The 14961-nt window shown below is 43.6% G+C and overlaps 2 protein-coding genes across 2 annotated transcripts; both read right to left on the minus strand.

The window, feature by feature from the left end:
- Positions 1 to 777: 777 nt before the first annotated feature.
- ddost (dolichyl-diphosphooligosaccharide--protein glycosyltransferase subunit (non-catalytic)) lies at positions 778 to 5311 on the minus strand. Its single transcript, XM_034537744.1, has 11 exons — positions 5045 to 5311; positions 4297 to 4407; positions 4094 to 4180; positions 3905 to 4008; positions 3739 to 3833; positions 3359 to 3452; positions 2967 to 3115; positions 2132 to 2279; positions 1876 to 1996; positions 1604 to 1710; positions 778 to 1433 (listed from the first exon to the last, which is right to left on the minus strand). The coding sequence occupies exons 1-11, from the start codon at positions 5277 to 5279 to the stop codon at positions 1284 to 1286; spliced, it is 1401 nt and encodes a 466-aa protein (XP_034393635.1). The 5' UTR covers positions 5280 to 5311; the 3' UTR covers positions 778 to 1283.
- Positions 5312 to 5602: 291 nt separating this feature from the next.
- Positions 5603 to 14467, minus strand: zbtb17 (zinc finger and BTB domain containing 17). The gene is made up of 15 exons (XM_034537535.1): positions 14283 to 14467; positions 13140 to 13389; positions 12763 to 12942; positions 11851 to 12174; positions 11643 to 11732; positions 11164 to 11423; positions 10738 to 10880; positions 10334 to 10634; positions 10093 to 10180; positions 9504 to 9620; positions 9251 to 9371; positions 8729 to 8859; positions 8355 to 8618; positions 8093 to 8182; positions 5603 to 6793 (listed from the first exon to the last, which is right to left on the minus strand). Exons 2-15 carry the CDS (start codon positions 13342 to 13344, stop codon positions 6372 to 6374), a joined length of 2736 nt encoding a protein of 911 aa, XP_034393426.1. The 5' UTR covers positions 13345 to 13389; positions 14283 to 14467; the 3' UTR covers positions 5603 to 6371.
- Positions 14468 to 14961: the final 494 nt, after the last annotated feature.

The following is a 14961-nucleotide window of genomic DNA, read 5'->3' on the forward strand; positions in this document are numbered from 1 at the left end:
TGATTCATATCTTTGTTTATTAAGATAATACAGTGTTGCTTCCATCTTTTCCTGTTATACATTTCCACTACAAGGAGTCAGCAATTCAGGTCAATGTTTTTGTGCTATACATATACACACACACACACACATATATATATATATATATATATATATATATATATATATATATATATATATATATATATAGCGGTGATTTAGACATCAGGTACAATTGTCTGTGAAAAATATGTTTGGAGGGAAAGATATGATGGTGCTCAATGGGGCAGAGTGGTGGACTTGCTCCCTCGTTAAGGCTTCTCCAGACAAATGTATGAAACTGTTGGATTCCATTGTTACACGTGTACACAAGCTGCTCTGCCCTCTGGCGATGACATCACAGCTCTAGCCTTCCACACACACACACACATTGAATACTTTTAAACGACCTGAAAAACTAAAACTAAAATGGGGACAGTTAAGCTATCAAAAAAAGCTGAATTATAAAGTTATAGCTAACGATTTTGTCAACATTTGAAAGGTGAAATGGTGTCTTGGAAAGAATACGGTCATACGCTTTTAAAGTTGAAAAAGTTTAAGCGGATTTGAAGTTTTCCTCCATAGGACCCCATTCATTTTTTATTCCATACATTTTTTTTTATTTGAACGGTTTCTATAGCTGAAAATATGAAGGACTAGTTAAGGTCCAAAATACATACGGAAGAAATTTAATAAAGAAGTGAAGAACAATAGTTGGACTGCTGAAGCAATCCAACTAATTATGTCATGTCACAGAAATGAGGTGGAATGTCAATATTTTATTGTTAAGAGACTTTTTTGGAAACACTTTATCAAAAACAAATTAGCAGTTGGCATATTCAGTGCATATAGTTACCCCCAATAAACTTTCCTGTTGGAGAACATGTGGATGCAATTTCTTATTTCTCTCAGGTTTCAAGGCATGTGCTCTACTTAGGAGATACTTTATCAAATGTAAAGCAGCTTCATACAAATGTCGACTGACTGCGGGACACTTATAAGCCTTTGAATGATTTCAGAGTACCAAAAAAAAAAAAAAAAAACCCACTACATTATGGTCACACCATTTGGCCTCCAGCCCCGGATTTGTGAGAAACTTAAAAACCGAACAGAAACTGTATCACCTTTTTTTTTTCTTTTTTTTTTAACGGTAGGGCTGCAGTCCAAGTCTTGAGTGAAGAGATTCAAGCCATTAAATTTCAACTCTTCAAACCACTTGTTTAATTCTCTAATGTTGTTTTCCTTTGCTCCGCCATTTCTCTGCATTAGTCGGACTTCTCCTTCTCTTTCATGTGCAGGAAGACGATGCTGAAGACAAAGAGTCCCGCCATCATGGAGAAGACGCTGGCGTAGTACGGGAAGGCCGAGGGGATGAAGCGCTCGTACTGAGTGTGCTGCAGGGGACGCACGGATACCTGTGAGGAAGAAACAAAATAGCAACGGTTGGGCCACCATACATTACAGAAAGTGGTTGATAAATGCATTATAAAAGTAAGAAGAACCGCTTCCAAGACACAGTATTTGAAAAGTACACTTATAAATATGAGACCAAGGTTTTGGGAGATTGCCCTACTGGTTGACTTGCCTGAGTGGTGGAGTAGAGATGTGTGTATCCCAGTCGGTTGTAGTCCACCTTGAACTGGAAGACTCCGTACACGTCGGGCAGTGTGAACCGGACGCTGTATTTATCTCCTAGAAAAAAAGACAACGCATTAGCAGTGGTCACTTTGCGACAACCCAGCTCAAAAACACACGAATCGCAAGGGTGCAACACATTTAGACTGCAAGCGTGAATTAATTAATGCATGCATATGTATGTATGTATGTATGTATGTATGTGTGTGTTATAAGGCATACCTTTCCTCTTGAGATATGTCCTGACAAAGGGATCGATCCTCACGAATTCGAGCTGGATATCATCTCCGTTGAAGGGAACCCAGCGGCCCTCGGACAACATCTCAATGACGATGCTGTACTCCTGCATGGGAAGGTTTTACACCGATTGAGATACGCACATTGTAAAAAGAATAGTACACAGCCCTTCATTCATGCAGAGACTAAACATTTTCAGGGGGAGGATTGTTCACATAAACCTCTGAAATTCTACACTCACCACAAGGTCAGTGATTGTGTACGCCGCAGGGGGATTCATCTCTCCGACAGGATGATGGGTCACGGCTCCGACCCTGAGGACTCCGGCCTCCTTGAACACCCAGCGGGACAGCGCAACGGCCAGCTCCATGTTCCCCGTCTGCTCGTACCTGACAAAAAGAAAGGCCATGACAAAAAGAAGAATTTTAATGAGTTGATCAATGGATGGAGAAGGATGACAGTATGTTTACACAGCACAGACACATTTTTTTTATTTTTAATGCATTTTGTTTTTAGAGCTGGTTCTGTTCGGATATGAAAATGTCAACATATAAAAACTAACTAATTAGTATGAAAAAACATGCTTGAGTTCCTGAGGCCCACTCAGATATTATTGAGTGGGCCTTTAACAAAACAAACACACAAACACTAATACATGCTCAACAGTGGTTACAGGTCTTCAATGTAACACCCGAATACTTGTTCAAAGACCATGCAAGATGACTATTCATTGGCTCGATGAGTTGAAAAACCAAAAACACAAAAAGGGTATTAAAAAAAAAAAGAAAGGGAAAACGTGCCACCTTTTCTGTGGATGTCCAATCAGTGGTCATAAAACTAACAAAGCTCTAGTATATCTCAAATATAGGCCGCACTGAGGAATATTATTGCTTCAACTTTCTACATTTACCATGCCCACGTCAACCATGGTTGAGTAGTAAATTGGCCTAAAAACTAAATACCTGAAAAGGGAGAATGTCACTGATGACAGTTTTTATTTTTGTAACTAGAAGCTGTAAATACATCAACGAAAGGGGAAAAAAAACAAGGAGCGATGTAACGAACAGGGAAGGTACCTCTGGGAGCCGGGCGTGGCCTTCTGCACAGCGGAGTTGAAGAAGGCATCGCTGAAGAAGTCCAGGGAGCCGCTGAACACCACTCTGGCATTGTTTCTGGCCTGAAGGCCGGCGATCATGAGGGTGTTCTTGCCAACAGCGTGGGGGTACTGGAGAGGTAATACAATTATTATTATTCTGAAACAAAGAAAATGATGTGAAAGCTTGTCTAATCCAGAGAGTCTGAAGGCTATCTATGGCTTCTGGCTCTCCACAGAAACAATTGATTCTCCAAAGCCTTCCTGGATGTTCATAGATGAGGGCAAACACAAAAGTATTTCCATTCAGGCCTCCTGTTGCCAAATAAACTAAAGGAATAATTTAAAAATAAGTGTTGTCTTTGGTGATCTTACCTGTGAGATGGGTCTGTCGGGGAAAAATGAGTAAGTAGTAGACGAGCCAGTGAGGATGTCCAAGACAAGAGGGTTCTCTGGGTCTGCCACCATGCTGCAAAGGAGGATGGAAGGAGGGGATGTTGTGTTAATCAGACTTTATATGGCTTCCTTTACAAATGCCAACGTCTTTCTCCAAAACCTCCGCTATATCCAAATACGGTAAAGATTCTGTGAAAAGTTTAGCCAGGGAGGAGCGGCTCAAAGTAATTAAGAAGTCGTTCACTTTATTTAATGAAGTGATAATTCAAAAACAAGCGAGTGTCAACACACTGGATGTTCACCAATATCCCCTTGAATACTCGGTCGTCGACATTTAAAACGTGTAGAGCGGTGCTTACCCAACTCCCTTAAATAAAACGGGTCTGTTGGTGGGTTTGCCGACAATAGTTGGAGCTTTCATCAGGATCTCCGGGTCGGCAACAATCAGCGTGTGCTGGAGGCGGGAAGGATCACTTGTAAGCGTCAAAATCTACAGGAAACTGAACTGAACAGAATTCTGCTTACCTCTCCGGAGTCAGACACATCGTAGTTGTGATGGTCAATGACGGCAGTCTTTTCCTCATCAAACTCGATGCCGCACTCGCTACCCAGCTCCCTCAGAGGGTCACCTGTGTGGCAGGAGAAGAGCGTTAATATTTGCATTTTTATGACATTCATTATATATTACAGAAAAGCTGATGGAAGTCAACTGACCAATATCTGAATTGGCAGCAACCAGGACGTTGCCTCCGCCATCAATAAAAGATGTAATAGTCTCCACATTTATATTTCCTCCAAAGTCTGCAAATGACCAAAAAGGGACACATTTTCACAATTGGTAATGTTTCAACAAGGCAAAAACACATCTGCTATTCATTTTTGAATTAAGTATGTGCGTTATAAGGTGTGAAATGTACCCTCCACTGATGGCGCAAAGATGATTAAGTGGTCATACAGGAACTGGCCATATTTGATCAGAGACAGGGAAGGATCATCAGCAGTCTTAAATGAGACGTCGAAGCCACGATCTGAAAAGCAGAGAGACATCACCACTGAAACATTGACACGTGTTGAGCATTTTATCAACAGCTTGAACAAAGTGGCAGTGGATTGCATTTCGGGGTAGAACTGTCCCTTTAAGAAAATTAGCATTGACATGCCCATGTACAGTGAATTAGCCATCTAGACTGTATATAAGAAGATATTGACATCCAGTAATGTAGCCTCGATCAAGTGCATGGGGTATCATTGAATTTATGGTTGTAGACTAAATAAAAATAGGTATATAACGTTAAATGAACTAAAATTATTCATTGTTTGGTATAGCTACTCGAAGTATGCCGGAAATCAAAAGGGGCCACGTTTAGATGAAATGCAGTGTAAGCCAACACTACCGAGCAAGTACACCACCGTAGATTAACGTCACAAATACATATATATAATAATAATAAATAAATAAATAAATAAACTGCCAGCGCCTTGAATGACAACGCAGCGTACACAATACAGCTAAGCTAACGTTAGCATGCCGGTTGAGATGCATGAAGCTGGAGTCCAAAAGGCTCGAGCTTTACTTCCCCTGCAGGAGACCCGTTATCAATACAATGGAGGACTTTAACAGTATAGAGGAGAGTATTTAGGGATGTAATCTCGTCAATTACTCACCTGCCAGACTGCGGAAGAAGATTGAATGGGTGTCTCGGATGTTGAAGTTGTCCAGGAGAACCAACGTTTTGCCGTCAGCCACAGCGCAATGCAACATGGACGCTAGCGAGAGGAACAAGAGGACGTTGTTGTCCAAAAGTCTGGACCTCCTTTGGGTCATCGTTCCGTTCCGTTTCTTGGACGATAATGAAGGGCCGGACTGGCTCGTCTGCACGACTGCTGTCAACGACGCCATTTTGCTGCAGAAAGTCGACGTCAGCTTTAGGAGCAGACCTAACTTTGACCCCCCGAGATCCAACCAATCACCGAGAGGAACGCGTCCTTCTGGGCGCCATTCCACCAATAGGGTGACAGCTTTATTATAAGGCACGACAATCACGGAAGAAGTGAAGTCTCGAGACATGTCAAACAAGTTATGGTGTGTTCTTTCTGGTGGATTTACTGTCCTCATTGAATTCATACATTTTATTACTTAACATATCTTTCCATGATATTCTAGATATTCTGTGAGCCATGTAAATCGAAAGGTAACATAACAGCACAACACGAGGCTGGTCAGACAGTGCAGATTTTTTATTGATGAGATGATGACTTCCAGTGAGCCGAAGCAGTTACTGAGCGTATGATCTACTGGCGCATCTTGCAGGTGTAAATATTAGCAGACAAAATAAAAACCATTGGCTACAAGGAACCATCTTTACACGATTATGACCATAAACCATGAAAGACAACTGTCTTAGTATCAATGTGAAACTGAGAATTGTTGACTAGGTTGTCAACTGTTTTTAGAGGACACAACAAATATACAAATAATAGACCAGCACATCATTTACAGTATTTGCCAGAATACAACTCCATGACATCCCACTTCTGAAAAGAGGTGACAATCCCCTCCCATTTCAATCTCCAGTACCCCGATTTTCATGAAAATACTTACAACTAAGTACAATAAAATATTTTGACTCTTTAAAAGGGAAATGTACACATCTATTCGGAGTGAAATGGAAAAATAACACACAGATCTTTCTCTAAGTAAATTGTGATGTAAATACAAAGGACACTGCAAAGTCCTGAATTTCATTCTAAAAATAAACAGACTATACAACGCAGTATAAACATCTCTGGAACAATTATCAACAATATTTACCTAATCTGACCTCTTTTCTGGAATTAGGACTGCAAAACACATGATTTTTTTTAACATACAATCAGAGATAAAATTGTGTATAAAGTGTTGTATATTATGAATCCAGTTTAGATGTATTTTAACATCATGGTATTTTGAAACTCTGAAGCCTCATCAACTCAATTAATGTCTTCATATTTCCTAAGCCTGACTGTCACATTCCATTTCCTCTTGTTTTTCCTCCTCTACCTCCGCTGCAGCTTCATCATTTTCCTCCGTGTGGGTCTCAGTGTGAGCTTCCATCTCTTGATCCTCCCTCTCCTCCACATTAATCGCCTCTCCAGTCTCTTCTCCTTGCGTCTCCCCCACTATCTCTCCCTCTCCAACCTGGGCACGGAAGATCAGGTCTCCTTCCTGGATGACTTGTTCAGCGGTGGGTTGCCATGTTGTGGCAGAGTCCCCCTCAGCGGTGGTGGCTGTGGTGTATTGGTAGAAGTCAGAATCGGCCTGAAACATGACCAAGGCCTGAGCTGTGTGGATGCGTACGTGCTGGGCCAGGGAGCTGGCGTCCAAGAATTTATCACCACATGAATCACAAGCGTACAAGATCTGAGTGTTGGGGTCTGGAACAGAGGAAGAGTGGACAAAGTTAGGGATTCAAACTGCCACCTGGAGGGTCTGACAAACCTCTGTGCCTTTCATGATCTGGCTTAGAATTAAAGTAAACACAGAAGTATGCATAATCATACTCAAATTAGAAAACCTTTATTTTTCATTTTTAAAATATTTAAAGCCATGAAATACCTTGAATATCAAATTTGTGTTTTTGCATATGTTAGCCCATTTACTGTATCAACATCTCAAAATATATCGTAGTGTTTATTTCAGTAGAATGTGAAAGAGGCTTTAAACTTGAAAAGTTTCCTCAGCTGCTGTTTCCAAGGCAACTATTTTACTTTGAACTCAGCTTTTATACCTTAACATGCTCAGATAAAATGGAAACTGACCACAGAACACACTCTCTCCATCAGCTGATGAAAACCATGTGACACCATTGAAAGCTCCACAACAGAACTTGTAATGAGGTTGTGATGTCACTTGTCATTTTGTAATCAAACTTGGTGTCATGTTGTAATGCAGTAGTGTGAACACAAATTCACACGAAAGTCACTCAAGTTACAACATACCGTTGTTTATGAATGAATTTGGTACTGGCGTCAATTCCATTTCAGTGTATATAGTTCAATGAAGGGTAGGGCTGAATACCATCTCAAATTAAATATGTCATGCTGCAGCGATGTCTGAGCATCCTTGTTTGATACAGATCCAAGCAAAAACCACAATGTTATCATTTGAATATGTTGTTCAATGAAAATATCAGTCAAAATAGTGTAGCCCTTCGTCATAGGTCAGTTTGAGCGTTTTAAGACACAATATAGGAGGGGTGTTATTTGGGCTGCTTAGCAAACAGTCCAGTCAAAGCTTCCTGAGTCAAAGTGAGATCTAAATCAAATCAACTTTTATCGTTACACATCAGCACACAGTGAAATGTAGCCTCTGCGTTCAACCTGTCCTACTGTTAGTAGCAGTGGACAGCTCCTATGCAGCGCGCCGGGGAGCAGTTTGAGGGTCTAGTGCCGTGCTCAAGAGCAACCCGGCACCTCTCCGGCCACACTGATTATGAATATTCTATGCAGAAGACCTGAGATAGGACTTATTGTGTTAGTAAATGTGTTGATGGGTGATGCTGAACAATACCATGATAACTCAACCCCCATACTAGCTCTGCTCAAATCCAGGGTTCAGACTAGGATAATGCTGCTGCACCACTGCATAAAACCGGAGCCACAATGATGGTTTTCTAAAGTGTAATAGTATTATTATTAAAATACAGCTGTATAGGGGTTTCCTTGCAATCCTACCTGCTTCATGCACTTTCTCTACCGCCTTGGTTATTTCAGCTTTCAAAGCCTCCGTCTCATCTGCAGACACTGAAGCAGCCACTGGAACCACTGTGAACAGACACGTGACACAAAGTAAAACACTCAACACCGCCCGAGCCCTTTAATCCTCATGCTTCTTTTATTATCCCCAGAGGTCCGTGTGATAGCTGCAGCAGCCGTCACACATCCAACCCCAGGACACATTGATGTTTCCCCTTGATATCACAAGATGCTGTCTGACCTGTCAGCTGTGCTACCGCACTGGCAGCCAGGGCCTCAGTTGCCAGGGTGACGATGTCCTCTGTGGTGACGGTGACTATGTTGATCTCGCTGTCAGAGGTGGACGCCCCTGCGCACCCATCGGCCCCCTCGTCCGCGCTGCCCCCGGCCATCACCAGCCGCTTCATGCCGGCCTTGCCTTGGTGGACGGTCTTAACGTGGGAGCGCAGGTTGTCCACCCGGTTGAACCCTCTGCCGCACTTATCGCACAGGAAAGGCTTCTCCCCTGAGAGAGCAGGAGAGAAATAATCCGCTGGCGCACTCTGCTGGATGTCTCCCCATTTCCACCTTTACCCTGTGAGTCTCGTAATTATTAAACACTCATTTTATCCGTACCGGTGTGAATGATGATGTGCTTCGACAGGTCTCCCACGTTAACGAATGCCTTGTTGCACATCTGACACTTGTGCGGCCGGACATTGTCGTGATGCCGGATGTGATTGGCCAGTTGACTGGACTGCACGAACCTGTCCGGAGTAAAAAAAACATTAAATGCATCCTTCAGCGTGCGTCCTCAACTTGTAATAACACAAAAATTACAACAAAAATGACTTCTAGCTGTAGATCAAGATCTGATTTGGCCTCTGCTCTGTAGCTTGCAATTAAATGGTGTCGTCTTGTTTTTAGCTGATGTTTGCACTTCTGTTCTTATTTAATGTGTTTTACTGTGATATGGGTCAAATTGCTCCCATGGTAGACAATAACATAACCTTAAGATAACACTTAAAATGTGCTCTGCTCTCTCCCTTCACACATTTCTAAAGCTGTATGTTAGATAAACTGGTATTCCCCAAGTACAAGTGAAAAAAAGAAAAGAGAACAGCCTTTGTTACAGCACCGATTTATCTGCTTGCTGACCTTTTGCCACAGCGGTCGCACACGTAGGGCTTCTCTCCGGTGTGCTGGCGGACGTGGGCGATGAGCGAGCTGGCCTGCGTGAAGGCTTTGCCACAGATAAGACAGACGCAGGGCTTCTCTCCTGTAGAACATGAATTACAGTCTCAGTCAGTAGGGTGTAAATGATATGTGTGTGTATACGTGTGTGTGGGTGTGTGTGTGAGAGACGGAGTGCTTTCACATTCCATAGTCCCACCGAATGTCATGGAAGTACCTGTGTGGATGCGTTCGTGCCGCTGCAGAGCTCCAGGGTCACTGAAAGCTCTCTGGCAGTGCATGCAGACGTACGGTTTCTCCCCGCTGTGGACTCGCAGGTGTCTCTTCAGATTTCCTAAAAAGCACACACCGTCAACACAAAAAACTTCAACCAAATCCCCTCAATACGATGGTGATACAGAAGTCAACTTCCTTCAGGTAACATGCAGACAGACGGAAAGCAGCTGGAATTGTCACTGTCTTTTGAATGGTTAAAATAACATTTAAAAACCATGTCAGGAAGTGATTATACAGTTGCTTGGATTTTCAAGGATCAGTACATATTAAGTTGAAGCTCTGTCTGAAAGTAACCACTGTGTTAACACCACGCGTATGGTCTTACTAACTTCAACTGAAATCACGTGGGGTGGGGGTCATCACCAATGCACTTTTGTAACGTTGAATAAAAGTTCCAAAACAATACAACTTACAAATCATAAAACTGCAAATCCTCATGTTTGAGAGAGTTTAGGTAGAATTAGAGTCATTTGTATCATCACACACGTTAACCTCAGCAAATCACCATAACAGATGTAGTATCTTCTTACCTGAAGTAGTAAACTGTTTGCCACATTCCTTGCACTTGAGAGGCCCGTCTGTGATATGGATTTTTAAGTGAGCCTTCAGATTTCCCGGCTAGGGAAAAAACACAAAATCAAGTAACTAGTTAGTTAACACATTCGACGTGATATTTGCCGTAAAAAGTCACATTTTATGTACCAAACTCTAACTTTGAATGGTTTAAGATGGTCTGCAATCCCAGGATTAATCTTCGGAGCCTGTTATTACCTGGTTGAAGCGCTTGTCGCAGTACGCACACTTGTTGCCCTTCTCCGTGTCGTGCGTCTCCAGGTGTCGCATCTTGGCGGTGGGGTCGGAGAAAGCCTTATCGCAGTAGTCGCAGTGGTACGGCTTCTCGCCGCTGTGCACCAGCTGGTGGCGCTTCAGGTTGCCGGACGTAGTGAAGAGCTTGCCGCACACTTCGCAGCTGTACCGCGCTTCGCCCGTGTGCCGCTTGCGGTGCAGGTTGAGCAGGCTGATCTGGCGGTAGCTCTTCCCACAAGTCGAGCAACAGTATGGCTTCAAAGGGCTGGGGGGGGGGGGGGGGAAACCAAGAGCGCAATTTAAGACACAAGCCAGACAGAGCGGGTGTCGGTCAACTAAACGTCTTGGGGTAAAACAAAGTAATTCACCTGTGCGTTTTCTCGTGGGCTTTGCAGGCCGCGGGGTCAGAGAACGCTTTGTTGCAATCCCGACAGCTGAACGGCTTCTCTCCGGTGTGAATACGCATGTGTCGCTTGAAGTTGCCAGTGTGGGTGAATTTCTTCCCACAGTCCTAAGAAGAAGAAAGTGAGCTAAATCTATTGATGCAAACATTTCTATGCAAAAGTCCCCAGCATCAGCAACATTTCCACGTTTGATGCAGCTATTTTAACTTTAATGCGTTTTGATATGACGGCGATGATTCATTCAGCAACTTGTGGCACACGGTTGACGACATTCACTTTCATGCACAAGCAAAGAACAGCATTAAGTCTGAAAAAATGTAAACGCTAAAGTTAAGAAACTAGAAGCTGTGAATGCCCCTTCCCTCCTGCACCCAGACTGATATTCCTCACCTCGCATTCGTGCGTCACAGAGCTGTAAGGCTTTGACTCGGATCGGCTGCTCATAGACGCCGACAGAGTTTGCCCGCAGTCTAATTCGCTGCCCGAATTGACTTCCTCGTCATCTTCCTCTCCAGACCCCTCTTCGTCGTCGGCTTCCCCGTCGCCGGTCTCCTCACAGTCGTCCTCCAGTTCACTGGCTACTTCTGCCGGCTCCACCACCCTCTTCTGCGCTTTGGACTTTGAGGTGCCTTCTTCCTCTGAGTCGTTGTCTACGAGGGCGACAGCAGAGGTATTGAGAATGACACACTGTCTTGACTGCAAATAACAATCAGTATCGCCTCCTGTACCTGGATTTGAATGTGAGACTAAAACTCCGGAAACTAAAATAATTACACTAGCTCCGTTTAAAACTCTTCTAAACGTATGAATTTCCTTGACTTTTTATGTCCGGAATATATTTCTGCATGATGATCCCTCGAGCTGCTCACCAGGTGGGAAGTTTCTTCGAGGAGGTTTTCTGATTCGTCTCCCCCGAGAGCTCATGTAGGATGAGCTGCCAGCAGAATTTGGGTGCGATTCTGTAAACAAATAGAAAATATATCTTAGTTTTAAAAAGAGCAACTGTGTGCAATAATATGCACACAGTTGGAGCGTAAACGCCAAATGCACAAAGTATTTCTATTGCCACGCACTTACTGGGAGTGTAGTCAGTGTCAGAGGGGTCGTCATCCTGAAATCCGGGCGCCTCTGGTGCAGCACTTTCCTCCTCCTTCACAGATATCCTCTTTTGAGCATAGTTGGTTTTGGGGACTCGTCCTCGGGCCGAGTGGGTTCTGCTGGCTTCGGGCCAAGAAACAGTCTGTTGCGTCTCGGTGGGGATGTCCTCCTGGATGGGTTCCTGGTTTTTTGTGGGCTTTTTCTCTTCCGTGGGTGTGCAGGGAGTCTCCTCTGCTTGAGATGCCACTTCTGCCAGGTCACTCTCCAGTTCCTCCACATGCTCCTCGTCACCTTGTTTCTCTTCTGGTTTGTTTGTAAAGAAAAAGAGGATTGTTTTTGCCTTTCTTAGAATATGGTGGACAGTTGCTGTACATCAGGTTCCATATTTTATACGTGGTGAATTTGTTGAACTTGAATCCGATAAGGCAGATTAGACCAACAAATTGCACAAAATGTGGAATTCATAATTCAATTGTAGCATAATCATCATACTTCACCAGTATAAAAAAGTAAAGATTAATATCAGCTCAATGTAATAACAGGTAACTTATACGAATACCTGAACAGTTTAAGATTTAAAGCTCCAACTTTGATATTCTACTAAATGCAGGAAAAGTGTGCTATTCTTAATGACTGCTACCAACGAGGGAGATGGTATTACCTTGTTATGAATAACGTAAACACAGGAAACCTCATGTCGTGGAAAGTGACAGTTAAGGTTCTGTTAAATTCATTCAATACAGAAAACATATCCTGCTAACCTCATCTGCCCCTTTCTACACCAGCAACAAATGATTGACCTGGTTCAGCACTTGCAAAGTTGAAGGGCACGGATTGTTTAAAGGTTCCGACATGAAGATGAGACGTTTGACGCAATATTTGTGGACTCACCAACGGCAAAATCCAGTGTTATTAGGGACGGAGCAGGATTAGCCATCGACTGGTACGCAGAGCAGGCATTTACAATCTCTTGCATCTGCAGGAAGTTAGCAACGGTCAGCACGTCTTCCACATTCTGAGGACTTAAAGTCAGCTTGGCCGTGTACATGAACTCCAGGACCTGACCCAAACCTGCAAGGACAATCAACAATACAACAGGTCTTGTTACACAGCAGTAACGGTGGTGGTACATGAACTATTATTAAAGTAAAGTACCGTGACGGTAGGCAAAGTCAGAGCACTGGAAGATGAATATTACAAAAATAAATACACAGTGGTACATGAGAAAGAATCCAGGGATACGTGTCCAAAGGCCCACAGGAACCCACCTGCTGCATTGCTGATGTCCAGGTGCACCACATCCTTCTGGTCCAGGAATAGGGTGCGGAAGTACACACTACAGGCCGCCAGCACTGCTTTGTGGGCCTTGAAGTCCACCCCGTCCACAACAAAAGTGCAGTCACACAGCATGCCCTGTCTGCGCTGGCGATTCAGCTGCTCCAGAACTTTCCCACTGTGCCACGGGAACTCCATCGCCCCGAAGCCTTGCCGGGGGGGGGTTAGAAGAGGCCGGCAGCGCTGTGGACACACCAGGAAGAGCCGATGAAGGCTGGTAGTCGGCTCGACCAGTTTGTCTTTATGCTGGCACGACATTCAGTCCTTGTCGTTCACCTCTGATAGCTCAGTATCTTCCAATTTATGTCAGTGTTAAAAAGGGTTTTGTGGGGGAGTTTGTTTGGTCTCATTAGGATCAAGGGTCACACTACCAGCTTGAAAACACGTGTTACAGTTGTATTGAGGTTTGTCTTACTTCCTGTTAATACACAAGTCAAACCACTACTTTTATATATTTTTGTAAAAAGAAATGTGTCTTATTTGTGCTGTGGGTGTAAATGTCAGCCTCAATTACAGGACAGCACCAGGAAGAGAGAGAGAGAGAGAGAGAGAGAGAGAGAGAGAGAGACTTCAACCCCAAACTGCGCTTTAACAACGAAAACGCATTACATAAAAAAATACGTTACCGTCCGTATAATAACGTGAGCTAATGTAAAAAAATGGGTCACAGCCATGGACTAAAATGCGAGTTAACGCCAGCTAATAAAAAACGCTGGTGGTGAAATGAAGCAGAATAACATAACAGCATAATGTGTCACGAGGGCCGTGCTTACGGGACATACTACCGGAATGACACACTGCAGGAAACATGTTTGATTAAAGCAACTGTAAACTAGGTGTCTTTAAAAGTTTTGACAGCTTGGTTTGACAGTGCAATACATCGATTACAATTCCTCCATCCTTGTAGCTTTGTTATCAGGGATTAATTTAGCGTGCCTTAACATGCATGTAGCGGAGGGACAAGATGGCGGAGCGACGAGCGGGGCCTGTCCTCGTCCCTTGTTGTTTCCTCAGCTAAGCTCGCTAACTTCGCTTTATTCGAGCGCCATTTTACTAAAGAACGGCTCCTGAATTACCTCCGTGTGGTCGCGTCGTCACTCCGGGTTCAAACCGCTGCTCGGGCGGCGATATTGAGTGTTCCGCTCAGCTAGGGAAAACAAACCCAATCGAGTTTTTCGGTGATCGATCCAGCCCCGTTAACTCCATCCACCGCCATCTTCCTCTCTCTGATCGATTGATAGGGACCGGCCGGATGTGTCGCGGGAGCACGCGCAGTGTGAACACGCGCTGTTGCCCGTGACGACCATACGGTGGCGCAACATGCTCGAGCTACTTGATCTACACACTAATGATGATGATAAAAGTTGCTCTGTACGTCTCGTAAACGTCGGATTACACCAGCAGCAGCACTTTAGATGTTATTCAACGGATCTGGAGCCATTGATGTAGCATACTGAATGGGAAAAAGGCATAACAAACAATCTGCCTTTTAATCTGACATTTTAGTTTAAAATGATAAACTAAAAATCATAGTGTGGGCGGTACTGTGCTGCAGGTATACTGAGCATCAAACTAATGTGCAGGGTATGCAAGGTCTTTTAAGGATAATGAGACAATCACTTCCAAAGCACTTTCCAAGGGAACATAACAAGCATTAATCTCAAGGCTACTTAGTTACAGTACAACATGATATGCTAAAATCATGCCAAAATGCAAAGGCCGGACGAAGACTGGCTCAAAACATATCGTCAATTA

The sequence above is a fragment of the Cyclopterus lumpus genome, chromosome 7, assembly GCF_009769545.1.
Source record: "Cyclopterus lumpus isolate fCycLum1 chromosome 7, fCycLum1.pri, whole genome shotgun sequence".
NCBI lineage: Eukaryota > Metazoa > Chordata > Actinopteri > Perciformes > Cyclopteridae > Cyclopterus > Cyclopterus lumpus.